Source organism: Hypanus sabinus, chromosome 2, assembly GCF_030144855.1.
Source record: "Hypanus sabinus isolate sHypSab1 chromosome 2, sHypSab1.hap1, whole genome shotgun sequence".
NCBI classification, from domain to species: domain Eukaryota; kingdom Metazoa; phylum Chordata; class Chondrichthyes; order Myliobatiformes; family Dasyatidae; genus Hypanus; species Hypanus sabinus.
In genome coordinates, this window is record NC_082707.1 from 21,042,528 (window position 1) to 21,056,505 (window position 13,978).

Below are 13,978 nucleotides of genomic sequence, written 5' to 3' on the forward strand. Positions count from 1 at the left end.
TTAAAGCGGAGTTTGATAGATTCTTGATTAGTTGGGGTGTCAAAGGGAGAAGGCAGGAGAATGGGTCTGAAAGGGATAATAAATGAGCCATAATCATATGGTGCAGATTCGATGATTCCACCTGCCACTTCTCAGCCCAGCTCTGCATCCCATCAATGTCCCCTTGTAACCTCCAGCAACCTACACTATCCACAACTCCACCAACCTGAGATGACTGTACTGTGCAAAACTCTTAGGCACATACATATAGCTAGGGTGCCTAAAATATTTGCACAGTACTGGATTTCTCAGTGTGGACTAGAGAGCGAGTTTGTAAATCTGGCGGTATGTTGTGAATGCTGACGGTGGAGGGCTGTGGGACAGGTGGCAGAAAAGGTGTGCCAGGGATGGGGGGGTGGGGGGGGGAAGGTGATGCAGTGCAGACACGCCCAGCCCTGAGACCCCAGGCAGGGTCATTTGATCCCAAACAATTAATTTATAGATCACTACAGAATGCCTTCCCACTCCCTTCATCCTTCCCACTCTCACTCCACAATAGAGACCCACATGAGAATTAGGTTTCTCATCGCTTACGTATGTCATGAATTTTTTTTTGCGATAGCAGTACATCATAATACATAAAAATACTACAGTACTGTGCAAAAGTCTTGCATTTTGAGTGAAGGAAAACTCTCAAGGTGCTTTGTCAAGGATGGGCAGAAGAGTTTATATAAAGCTGCCTGTGGAATCCTGGCAAATGTAGACTTACTGTATGTTTTAAATACCATGGATTCTGGTTAATTGGCCATCAGTTAATCAGGGCAAAACTAATACATAGTTCTATGGTACTGTGGCAGTATTGATAGTGCTCTAGCTTGGTCTGTATTTCATTTAAATACATAATTTGTTACTCTGTCTTTTTTATGCCTTTTTAACTACTTCCATGAAACTCCAGTTAATTGAGGTAGCTGCTTAATTGGGCCAAAATGCAATGGCCCCAATGTGTCCCATTAACTGGAATTCAATGTGGTTCTTTTGTTATTGATCTGCACTTTACTACAAACTGGATGACGGCGGAGAGATTCTGATAACAAATGTCTACTAACAAAATTGATTTGGATTCTAAATTGTAATATTTACTTTGTTTACAGGTTACAGTTCAAGGACACCGTTGTGAAGGTAAGGGATTTAAGTGTCCTGTTTAGAGCAATTTATCAAGCCCATCTTAAATTTGTTGGCTGGTTTACTATTTTCATATATTGTCATAAGACCATGAGACACAGGAGCAGAAATAAGACATCCGGCCCACCAAATACGCTCTGCCATTCCATCATGGCTGATTTATTATACCCCTCAATCCCGTTCTCCTGCTTTCTCACTGTAACCTTTGATGCCCTTACTAATCAAGAACCTATCAACCTTTGCTTTAAGTATACCCAATGTTCTCAAGGGATGACAGAGATGAGGAGGTATTCCCTTGGCCAAACAGTGGTGAATCTATGGAATTCATTACCACAGACACCAATTTTGCCATAGAGTCCTAGAGTACTACAGCATAGAAACAGGATCTTCAACCTACTTAGTCCATACCAGCTTTGTCTATTGCTAGTCCAATCTGCCTGCATCCAGATCATAGTGCTTCATACCCCTCTCATCCATATACCTATCAAACTTCTCTCTCAAATGTTACAATTGAACTAATTGGTACCACCTCCAAAGGCAGTTAGTTTCACACTCAAACCACCTTCTAAGTGAAGAAATTTCTGCTCAGGTTCCCCTTAAACATTTCACCTTCCACCCTAAACCTATGACCTCTAATTGTAGTCTCACCCAACCTGAGGGGGAAAAGCCTGCATGCATTTTCCTTATACTATACCCTTCATAATTTAGTATGTGTCTATCACATCTCCCCTCACTCTCTTGCATTCCAGGGAATAAAGTCCTAACCTGTTCAACTCGGGTCCTCAAATCCTGGCAATATCCATGTAAGTTTCCTCGGCCCCCTTTTAAGCTTGTTGGCACCTTTCCTGCAGGAAGCAGGAAGCTGGTGTAATCTTTCTGAATAACAGCAAGGTAAATGACAACATTTGAGAGGTATGCTAGCTTCCCAGTGTGCAATGTCCTGTGTATGTTACTCAAAATGGCCTCTTTGGTTTGTTACAAGGTAAATGACAACATTTGAGAGGTGTGCTAGCTTCCCAGTTAACATAGTGAACAGGTAAATTCAATGCCTGATTAAGGACCTGGAGATATGTGTTGTCAAATTGTGTTGTGCTTGTGCTTAATACGTGTTGTGCTTAAAATTTAATTTTATCTTGAAATGGCAGAGGAAATCACTCAGTCCAGTGGTTTCATTTATTTATTTACTGAGATACAGCTCAGAATAGGCCCTTCTGGCCCTTCGACACGTCACCCAGCAATACCCCATTTAACTCCAGCCTATCTCAGGACAATTCACAATGACCAATTAAACTACCAACCGGTGTATCTTTGGATTGTGGGAGAAAACCAGAGCACCTGGAAGAAAACCATATGGTCACAAGGAGAATGTACAAACTCCTTATAAGCAGCAGCGGGAGGTCACAGACAAAAAGAACTGACATTGATGATGTCCAAATTCTGTGGTTTAACTCTTTAAAGAAATTATTGGGGACACAGCAGATTGCAGATGCTGGAACCTCAAGTGAAAAAGAACAAAATGCTGGAGCAACTCAACGGGTCAGGCAGCATCTGTGGAAAAGAAATGGACAGTCGACATTTCCGGTCAAGAGTCTTCAGCTGGACACTACATCATCAGTCCAGATTGTCTACTGTTCATTTTGCTCCATTTCAATTAGATTAGTTGAGATTAGCTATGTCACATGTAGATTGAAACGTACAGTGAAATATGTCGTTTGCATTAATAGCTAGATCAGTACAAGGATGTGTTGGGAGCAGCCCAGAAGTTTTATTGTTCTTCCAGCGCCAGCGTGGCATGCCCACAAGACTCCCGTACGTGTTTGGACTGTGGGAGGAAACTGGAGAACCTGGAGGAAACCCATGCAGTCACGGGGAGAATGTACAAACTTCTTACAATGCTGTGCTAGCAGCAGAGAATTTAAAACAACACCTACTTTGCAAGTTTATAAAACAAGGAGTTGAAGATCTCTCTCTTGGCATGGTGATGGATCAATTTAGACAACCTAGCCCCCACTTCGCCCATCCACCCTGAATGACTCCATGTTCCTTGTGCAAGCACAACGCGAGAAAAGTTCTGGGAGTAAGCATACTTTTTGGATGCAGTCTGAAGGAGGGAGAGGAATATATGCAAGAAGGAGATGATTTGCACTTGTATATCTCCTTTTATGACTCAGGGATGCTTCAATATACTGTACTTCATTTCAATATTCTTCCAAAATGTAATGAGTGTTGCAAAACATAAAATATGGTGGACAGGTGGACAGGTCACTATAATATTGACTTGCTAGAGATAGCAATGGACAATCAGAGACATTTTCCCAGGAAGGAAATGGCTAATACGAGGGGGCATAACTTTAAGCTGATTAGAGGAAAGTAGGGGGGGGATGACAGAAGTAGGTTTTTTACACAGAGTGATGGGTGCATGGAACGCCCTGCCAGGAGTCGTGGTAGAGACAGATACAGTAGGGACAGTTAAGAAACTCTTAGATGGCCATATGGATGAAAGAAGATTAGAGGGCTATGTAGGAGGGAATGGTTACATTGATCTTGAAGTAGGATAAAGGGGGGCACAACATTATAGGCTGAAGTGCCTACTGTGTTGTGCAGTGCTGTGTTCTATGTTCTGCCCATCTGAGTAATATTCTTCTGGACCCCATGGAACTCACTTCTGTCTACCTCACGATAGTGTTCTGGGAATGCTTCATGCCACAAGTAAAGGGCAGACGGCTTCAGAATCAGAATCAGGTTTAATACCACCGGTATATGTCATGAAATCTGTAAACTTTGCGGCAGCAGTACAATGCAATACATGATAAATATAGGAAAAAAAACTGTGAATTACAGTGTGTATATATACTTTTTAAATAATTAAAAGAGTTGTGCAAAAACAGAAATAAATAAGTAGTGAGGTAGTGTTTATGGGTTCAATGTCCATTCAGAACTCAGAAGGCTGAGGGGAAGAAGCTGTTCCTGAATCATTGAGTGTGTGTCTTCAGGCTTCTGCATCTCCTTCCTGATGATAGCAAAGAGAAAAGGGCATGGCGTGGGTGATGGGGGTCCTTAATGATGGACACCCCGTTTTTGAGGCATCTTTTTGAAGTTATCTTGGATACTGCAGAGGCTTGTCGCCATGATGGAGCTGGCTACGTGTACAACTCTGCAGTTTACTTCGATCCTGTGCACACCCTCCCCCACCCCATCTCCACACCAGACGGTGATGCAGCCAGTCTGAGTGCTCTCCACGGTATGTCTGTCGCAATTTTCCAGTTTTTTTAAGCCCTCTAATCTTCTCAAACTCCAAATCAAAGGTAGCCACTGTCTTGCCTTCTTCATAACTGCATCGATAGGCTGGGGCCAGTTTAGGTCCTCGGAGATATTAACACCCAGGAACTCTCTCCACTTCTGATCCCTCTATGAAGATTGGAGTGTGCTTCTCCTCATCTTGCCCTTTCTGACGTCCACAATCAGCCCTTTGGCTTTACTGATGTTGAGTGCAAGTTGATGTTGCGCGACAGCGTATCTGAAAGCAGGCATCCGGGAAAATACGGCATCACCTTGACACTGCAATTCAGAGGGAGCGTAGATTATCCGGCAATGTAAAATCCCCGGGCACAGAGAAACAATGACTCCTTTCAGCAATTTCAGTTTATTTCAATACTTTGATAGCCTCATTAAATGGTACGGACAAGTTCTGCATCATTTGTAAAACAGGCAATTAGAAACGTTAGGTTTAGTGATAAATAGCCTTTGAAATTCCTGCAGAATTTGGTTCACAACTGCAACATGGCTTCTTGACAATATTTTGCTTCTGGCTAAGAACAGTCACCAATAAATTCAGCCCCATTGTTTTCCCCCAAGCAGCGGTGATGAGTAATTCCTCAACTGCCTGCAGCTCAGGTGATTTCAGATTGACAGTATCAACACTAGACATCAGACGGGAGGGGAGAGAGCAAAGCAGTCTGTCAAACGGAAACCCTTCTTCCCCAAGGCTCAGAATCTCACACACCTCTGCCAGACCATGGATGTAAGTAATGATGCATCTCAAACTAGAAAAGTAACAGGCAGTTCAACACAGAATTACATTGATATACTGCGAGAGGAAGTCACTAAGAGCCAGAATGTAAGTATACAACATTCTTGCTGATACCCAGGATCAACTATATTCGCCATATGCATTTACATGTATTAGGAATTTGCTGCGGTGTGTTAAAGTTCAAAGTAGAATTTATTATTAGCATGTAAACACAACATTCCCCCATTCTAAAAAATAAAGGATAATACAGTTTAAAAGCAAGCTTAAGGTTAAAGTACAACTATGAAATATAATGTGCATAAATACAGAAAGAGCAGAACGTATTTAAAATGTAAACCACATTATAGATATCTGTTGGATCCCATGTTTTCTGTAAACTGTTCTTTAAAGTCAACGATCTTGCCTAGCAGACATTTTAATCTCTTTTTTATACAGAAATATCAGGACGGTCGAAAGTAGAAGAAGACAGTAAGGACGGGGCAGGATCTCTTCAGTCCACCGGTTCCAAATCTAATGGGCACCTCGTCACGTTCAATTCCATTCCGAAAATGTTCCTCGTGTCTTCCAGCCTAGGTGGTATTCCCATCACGTTGGATGACGCAGTGGTAAGTCAATTCAATTCCCTGCTGCCTGTTTCTCAACTGGGGATGAAACCGGATAGTGTACCAACAAAGAAAAGGTGGAACACAATCTGTGTCTGGACGCAGTGACTCAGAGCCTGCACTGTTTGGTGTTGGACAAAAGGTGTTCATGTTTCCCATTAACAGGAGAGCATGTCAAACTGAAACACTTATTAGTAATTCTGACTCTCATTCAACAACAACAATAATGTGTATTTATAGAGTACACCTCAGCGAGCAAAGTGATTCCCTAATGGACAGGATAGTGGATGAGCAACAGCAAACCTGTAAACCAGGGCTCCGCAGACCCTTTGCTTAACGGTATTGGCCCATGGCATAAAAAAGGTTGGAAACGCCTGATCTAAACAGGTGTAAGCCCAGCAGGAATGTATCACCATTAGAAAGAGGGATCCCCGGAGACAGAGGAACCATCTGTGGTTAACAAAAGGAAAGGTATGCCACAGCAGAGTAGCGGTTAGCCCGACGCTATTACAACTTGGGGTGTCCCGGAGTTCAATTCCAGCGCCGTTGCATAAGGAGTCTGTACATCCTTCCTGTAGAATGCGTGGGTTTTCTCCGGTCCTCTGGTTCCCTCCCACAGTCCAAAAATGTACCGGGTAGGTTAACTGGTCAATGTAAATCATCCCATGACTAGGCGGGAAGGGCCAGAAAGGCTGACTATGCTCTGTATCGTTAAAATAAGATAAAATTAAATAAATGATTTAGGATGGGGAAGGTTGGAGAATGAGAGGTCTTATACAGGTGTACAAGATTATGAGGGAGGCAGAGTGAATGCACTCCATCCTTTTCCCCTTGGGTTGCGTGAGTCTCGAACTAGAGGTCACAGGTTTTTGGTGAGAGGTGAGATATTTAGGGGGTACCTGAGGGGGAGTCTGCTTCACTGTGACGGTGGTGCGAATGTGGAATGGGCTGCCAGTAGATGTGGTGGGTGCAGGTTTGATCGCACCATTTAGGAGACGCTTGATAAGTACATGGAGGCAAGAGCAATGGCCTAGGTACAGTCAGGTGGGACTAGGCAGAAGATCAGGTCAGCACTGAGGCCTGTTCCTGGGCTGTAGGGCCCTATGACTCCTTGGCTCTTAAGGCGGTCAAGGAAAATACTGCATCAAAGACTAGAAGCTGTAAAAAGACAACAGCTAATTTTAGACCAAAGTAAATTGGTAAATTTACTTTTATTATTATTATTGTACCAAGGTACAGTGAGTAACTTTGTTCTATATGCCATCCATACAGATCATTTCATTACATCAGTGTGTTGAGGTAGCACAAAGGAGAACAATAATAAAAAGTAAAATAAAGTGTTACAGTTACAGAGAAAGTACGCTGCAGGTCGACAATAAGGTACAAGGCTATAATGAGGTAGACTGTGAGGCCAAGAGTCCTTTCTTATAGTGCAAGGGTGCCACTCAAGAGTCTGATAACAGTGGGAGAGATGCTGTCCTTGAGACCAGTGGTACATGCTTTTGTATCTCCTGCCTGATGTGGATGGGGGAGAAGAGAGAATGTCCAGAGGGTGTAGGGGGTCTTTGATTATGTTGGCAGCTTCACTGAGATGTATAGACAGAGTCCTAGGTCTAGTACCACACATCCATCGTTGGTGAGAAGCTGGAGTCCATAATGAAGGACGAGGAACTAGAAACGGAGATGAGTTAAACCTAATTGGACTAAGTCAACATGGTTATGTGAAAGATAGATGGTTTGACAAATTTGTCGATGTTTTTTGAGGATGTTACAAACAGAGAACCTGTGGAAGAAACGTGTTTGGGTTTTCACTCAGCCACAGAAAAGGCTGGAGCTCAAGATGAACACAGATGGTGCACAGAAAGAACAGAAGTCAAAATGAACAGGTTTGTTTCAGCATCGAAAGATGTGACTAGCAGAGTGTCCCAACAATATAAGGTGATTGGAGGAAGATGTGACGGGGATGTCAGAAGAAAGGATTTTACACAGAGACTGGCAGGTCTGTGGGATGTCCTGCCAGGGGTGGTGGTAGATGCTGGGACATTTGGGACATTTAAGAGTCTGGTAGATAGGCACATCGATAAAAGAAAAATGGAGGACTATGTAGGAGGGAATGAATAGATTGATCTTGAAGTAGGTTAAAAGGTCGGCACATTATGGGCCAAAGGGCCTGTACTGTGCTGTACAGTTCTAAGTTCTACATTCAATAGACACTTTATTAGGTACACCTGTACACCTGCTTGTTAATGCAAGTGTCAAATCAGCCAATCATGTGGAGCAACTCAATGCATAAAAGCATGCAGACATGGTCAAGAGGTTCAGTTGTTGTTCAGATGAAACACCGGAATGGGGAAGTAATGTGATCTAAGTGGCCTAGTTAAGAGAAAAAAGGAGGTGAATAGCAGGTATAGGTAGGCAGGAACAAATGAGGTGCTTATGGAGTATAAGAAATGCAAGAGAACCCTTAAGAAAGAAAGTAGGAAGGCTAAATGAAGGCACAAAATTACTCTGGCAGACAAGGTGAAGGAGAATCCTAACAGATTCTGCAGATATGTTAAGAGCAAAAGGATTGTTAGGGACAAAATTGGTTCCCTGGAAGATCAGAATGGTAATCAGCCAAATCAGATGAGGGAGATCTTAAATAAATGTTTTGCATCTGTCTGTACTCAGGAGATGGACACAAAGTCTATAGTAGTGAGGCAAGGCGGCATCAACTTCATGGACTTTGTACAGATTACAGAGGAGGAGGGGTTTGCTACCCCGAGGCAAATCAGGGTGGATAAATCCCCAGAGCCTGAAAAGGTGTTCCTCTGACCCAGCAGGAGACAAGTGCAGAAATTGCCAGGGCCCTAGCAGAGGAATTTATAACAAACTTAGTGACAGAAGAGGTATCGGAGGACTTTAGGGTAGCCAATGTTGTTCCGCTGTCTTAAAAAGGCTGTAAATAAAAACCAGGAAATTATTGGCCAATGTGTCTGACATTAGTTGTGGGGAAGTTATTGGAAGGTATTCTAAAGGACTGGATAGACAGGGACTGATTAAGGATAGTCAGCATGGCTTTGTGGGTGGTATGTCATGTCAAACTAATCTTATAAATTTTTTCGAGGAAGTTACCCAGAAAGTGGATGAAGGCAAGGCAGTGGATGATGTCTACATGGATTTTTGTAAGAGGTTTGACAAGGTCATGCATGGGAGGTTCAGTCACTCAGCATTCAGATTGAGGTAGTAAATCGGGTTAGACATAGGCTTTGTGGGAGAAGCCAGAGAGTGGTAGTAGAGTGTTGCCTCTCCGACTGGACCCCTGTGACTAGTGATGTGATTTAGGGATCACTGCTGGGTCCTTTGTTGTTTGTGATCCATATCGATGATCTTAACGATAATGTGATTAACTGGATCAGCAAAATTGAGGATGATACCAAGGTTGGGGGTGTAGTGGGCAGTGGGAAAGGGTATGATGTCTTGCAGAGGGATCTACATCAGCTGGAAAAATGGACTGACAAATGGCAGATGGAACTTAATGCAGACAAGTGCGAGGTTTTGCACTTCGGTAGGACCATCCAGGGTAGATCTTACACAGTGAATGGTAGGCACTGAGGAGTGTGGTAGAACAAAGGGACCTGGAAATACAGGTACATAATTCATTGAGAGTGGCATCACAGGTAGATAAGATCATAAAGAAAGCTTTTGGCACATTGGTCTTCATAAATCAATGTATTGAGTACAGAAGATGGGCATGTTGAAATTGTATAAAACATTGGTGAGGCCTAATTTGGAGTATTGTGCGCAGTTTTGGTCACCTACCTACAGGAATGATGTGAAAGTGTACAGAGAAAATTCACAAGGGATGTTGCTGGAATTGGAGAACCTGGGTTATAAGGAAAGATTGAAGGGATTAGGACTGTATTCTTCAGAATGTTGAAGACTGAGAGGATATCTGATAGAGGTATACAAAATTGTGAGGCATATAGATAGGGTAAATGCAAGCAGGCCTTTTCCACTGAGGTTGAGTGGGACTACAACCACAGGCCATGGTTTAAGGGTGAAAGGCGAAAAGTTTAAGAGGAACATGAGGAGAAATGTCTTCACTCAGACAGATGTGAGAGTGTGGAATGAGCTGCCAGCACAAATGGTCCATGTGAGCTGAATTTCAACATTTAAGAGAAGTCTGGGTAGGTACATGGATGGTAGGGATATGGAGGGCTAGGGTCCTGGTGCAGGTTAATGGGAGTGGGCAGTTTAAATAGTTTTGGCATGGAATAGATGGGCCAAAAGGTTTGAATCTGTGCCATACTTTTCCATGACTCTGTGACTCTGAATGACTTTGACCATGGAACAATTGTTGGTGCCAGATGGGGTAGCGTGAGAATCTCATAAACTGCTGGTCATTGGGACTTTCACATTCAACTGCCTCTAGAGTTTACAGAGAATGGTGCAACAAACAAAAAACATCCAGTGAGTGGCAGTTCTGTGGGTGAAAATGTCTTGTTAATGAGTGAGATCAGAGGAGAATGGCCAGGCTGGTTCAAGCTGTCGGGAAGGTGACTGTAACTCAAACAACCATGCATTACAACAGTGAGCATCTCTGAACGCACAAGATGGACTACGGCAGCAGACATCATGGACATACTCACAGTGACCAGTTTATTAGATAAGGAGGTACCTAACAAAGTGGTCATTGAGTGTATATTCTATGATCTATCTAGGCTCTTTCTTTTCGTGAGTTCTATATTTGTCACTATCGCAGACTCTCACAGGCAGGCAGCTGAGCGGGTCAGCAAATACCTGCGGTGATATGTACATACCTGCCAATCAGTGTTTCATTGTGGTGGTATTTAACCCCCTTCCTTCCATTTCAGTCTTCTCGAGCCTTGACCAAAACATAGCGAAGGCAATGCTCTCTGCTCACCTTGGTCCTCTTTCCAGCAAAGAAGACTACAGTTTAGATTGACAGCAGAATTTATTTAGTACAAAGTTACTGCTTCTGAGTTATAATTTCAGTGTTAGCTTTGGTTTGAGATTTTAGTCAGCAGCCCTGTTGGTCTAGCTATTATTATTTTCCTTTTGTTCTGTACAGTTCTTATTAAAAATTGGTGAACCATTCAATGCTCTTCAGTGTCTCTCCCTCTGCACTTGGGCCATCACCACAGATCCCTGTCAGTAAGGCTCAATCACCAAAACGAGCACAGCAGAGCTGTGAGACAGCTATTCACAGAACAACAAGCCCAGCCCAAACCAAACTTCATGGAGGAGAAGCTAAAGTCAGCGGAGGCTGAGTTGGCAGAGGTGTCTCTCAGAGCACGACAACTACTTTCAGAGTGGCAAGCCCTGTCTAAACAGAAAGAGTAGGTGTCAGCACTCACTGCAACAGGTCGACAACTCACCACGGACAGCCAGAATGAGGTGGCAGCTACTACTCATTGCCATGGTTTATCAGCCTTCAGCCAGGACAGTGCCACTCCCAGTATCTCCCACATCTTCCTCTTTAGTGGCTGAGTCTCATCAGCCTCAGCCACTAATGTCCCGATTCCCTCAGATCAGGACCAAGTATACCTCTGCCAGGTAGGTACTCCAGTGACGCCGAAGAGTCTTTCCAACAATCTGTGATTGAGTTCCGGGGAGTGTTTCATCTTCCAGTACAGGATCAGGAGTCAGCCCACCAACTCCTGGACCAGGGAGAGGGACAGTGAGGGACTATGCTGCAAAGTTCCACCAGCTTGGAGTTGAGACCGAGTGGAACGAGAGGTCCCTCATCAGTGCTTTCCAGCGTATGCTGATGGCAGGGTTTCGGCAGGAGATCACGGTGCATGACTAACATCCTGGACGACCTGATAAATCTGGCCATTCAAATCGACAGCTGGGCAGCTGAATGGCACAGAATGAGAATGCCCTGAGCCTCTTTAGATCACCATCTGTCCTCATACTCTACTTCATCATCAGGTAAACAGTCTGCAGAGGAGCCTGTGCAGATGGAGGACATGCACGAGATCAGTGCTGGAGAGCAGGATGCTGCCTTTTACTGTGGCACACCCGGACAATTCCAGGCATCGTGTCCCAAGCGTACAGTAAAAAACGATACTCATCAGTGGGAAGGGGAATTCTGGCCGGTTGAATCTCGCTGCAAGCACCTTTCCCTCATCGCATAATGCTCTCAGCTTCCTTGATATGGAGGTCTCAGATCCGTAAGCTTCAAGCTGCTGGAAGCTTCATGGATACCTCTCGGGCTCATGGAGATATCCATGAGGTCCAACTCAGCAACTGAGAGAGAAAATTGATATCGAGGCTCTGGACGGTTGGCCTCTGGGCACTGGCAAGGCCCGCCTTTCCACACACTGTCCCTCCAGCCTATGACCGTGGGAACCATAAGGAGCAGCTCTCCTTCTACCTTGCTGATTCACCTGAGCTGTTGTTGGTGCTTGGTCTTCCCTAGCGATCTTGACACAACTTACAGCTTGTTTGGTTCCTAAAGGCACGCCAGGAGTAGGGACTGGCATACCTTCTACCTGTCTGGGTCCAGCTCAAGCTTCTATCAGAATATCCGCTCCAGTGCCATCGCTAGTGTGGATCTGTCTGGTATCCCGGCTGAATATGCTGACCTTCCTGAGGTCCTCAGTAAGAAGAAGGCGGCCATCTCTCTGCCTCCACACCAACCATGTGACTGCATTATTGACCTTTTACCTCGGACTAACTTGAAAGTGTTGAATCACGTTGTTTCTGTGTATATGGGCAACATTCTTGCTCTTACCAGGAATATGTCCAGCATGTCTGGACAGTTCCCAGATAGTTCCTCACGAATTATCTTTATGGTATGCCAAGCCAGAGAGGTCTAGTTCCATAAAGAGCAGATATTGTTCTTGGACGAGATCCTCACAGGTGAGGAGCTTCGTGGGGTTTGAACCACTTCATCAGAAACAGCTGTTCCATCGAGGACCCCAGAAATGTACTCACCAGGAAGACCTCTGTAGGATTCCTATGGACAAATGAAACAGACCAAGCTTTCTCAGAATTAAAGTGACCCTTCACCACTGACCCAGTGATGCAAAACCCAGACCCATCCCATCTATTCATCATCAAGGTGGACGCATTGGGTGTCGGCATCTGATCTGTACCCTCTCAGCGCTCTTTTGCTGATAGTTGGATGCACCCCTGAATCTTTCCTTCCCATCTCTTGACTCCTGCAGAGTTTAACTATGATGTCAGGAAACAAGAACGAGAAGGCCCTGGAGACATGGTGACACTGGCTGGAGTGGGCAGAACACCCCTTTCTGTACTGGACAGATCACAAGAATCTCTCCTACATTTGAGATGTCAAGAGACTCAACTCCCATCAAACCTGTTGGGCTCCCATTTTCACCTGGCTTAATATCAACTGCACCCACCACCACAGCAGAAGAATACCAAGGTCAATACTCTCTCCAATTGTTTAACATCACTGAGGACAATGCCAATCCTGAGCCCATTCTTCCTTGCTTGTGCGCAGCTGCTATGGTGATTTGGGGAATAGAGTCAGAGGTGAGGGCAGTCCACCAGTCGGATCCAGGCCAGGTGGGAGGACCTCCCAACCAGACGTTTGTCCCTGCCACTGTGCATCACAGAGTGTTGGAGTCGGGTCACTCTGAAAAAGGATTTGGAGCTCTCCCAGCGTATCTGACAAATAAACTCTTCTCGGGCTTCCAATGTTTTAATGACAAACTCTGACACTGTCATGAAGATGGAGTTTGTCATTGAAACATCAGTTAAAATTGATAACTATACCTGTCTAGAATCCAGAGAGGAGTTTATTCGTAGGTTCACTCTTCCTGCCTGGTTGGCCAGCTGGAAATTCATCGGACCCTTAAATGTATACTCAGATGATTTTGGTGGCCCGGGATGTCCACAACGTCTTTGCCCCCTCTGGTGGTCATGGTATGATTCTCCAAAGTTGCTCACTTCTTTGCTCCGTCCAAGCTCGTGTCAGCTCATGAACATGGAAATCTAATGGCTCGGCACGTGTTTAGACTGCATCGCAAATGGAGTCTGATCGGGGACCACAGCCCACATCACAGTTTTGGGCGGTTTTCTCCTGTAGGAGTCACAGCCAGCCTCTCATCAGGCTTCCACCCACGATCTAATGGCCAGACTGAGAGAGCAAAGCAGGAACTGCAGGCAACACTGCACTTGCCTTGTCTCTCTCAACCCCACGTCCTGG

At 44.5% G+C, this 13,978-nt stretch overlaps 1 protein-coding gene and 1 long non-coding RNA gene across 11 annotated transcripts in view; one reads left to right on the plus strand and one right to left on the minus strand.

Moving 5' to 3' along the window:
• Positions 1-13,978, plus strand: part of mindy4b (MINDY family member 4B) — a 79,953-nt gene that overhangs the window by 17,986 nt on the left and 47,989 nt on the right. For 9 of the 10 annotated variants that reach the window (XM_059992888.1, XM_059992923.1, XM_059992864.1 and 6 more), the window contains 2 exons: positions 1,131-1,158; positions 5,627-5,796. In XM_059992888.1, coding sequence (XP_059848871.1) covers positions 1,131-1,158; positions 5,627-5,796 — 198 coding nt within the window. Of the gene's footprint in view, positions 1-1,130; positions 1,172-5,626; positions 5,797-13,978 lie in introns of all 10 variants that reach the window. The other variant, XM_059992930.1, reaches the window with a different exon arrangement.
• LOC132406876 (uncharacterized) overlaps positions 1-13,978 on the minus strand; it is a 50,407-nt gene that overhangs the window by 15,196 nt on the left and 21,233 nt on the right. The window lies entirely within an intron of this gene.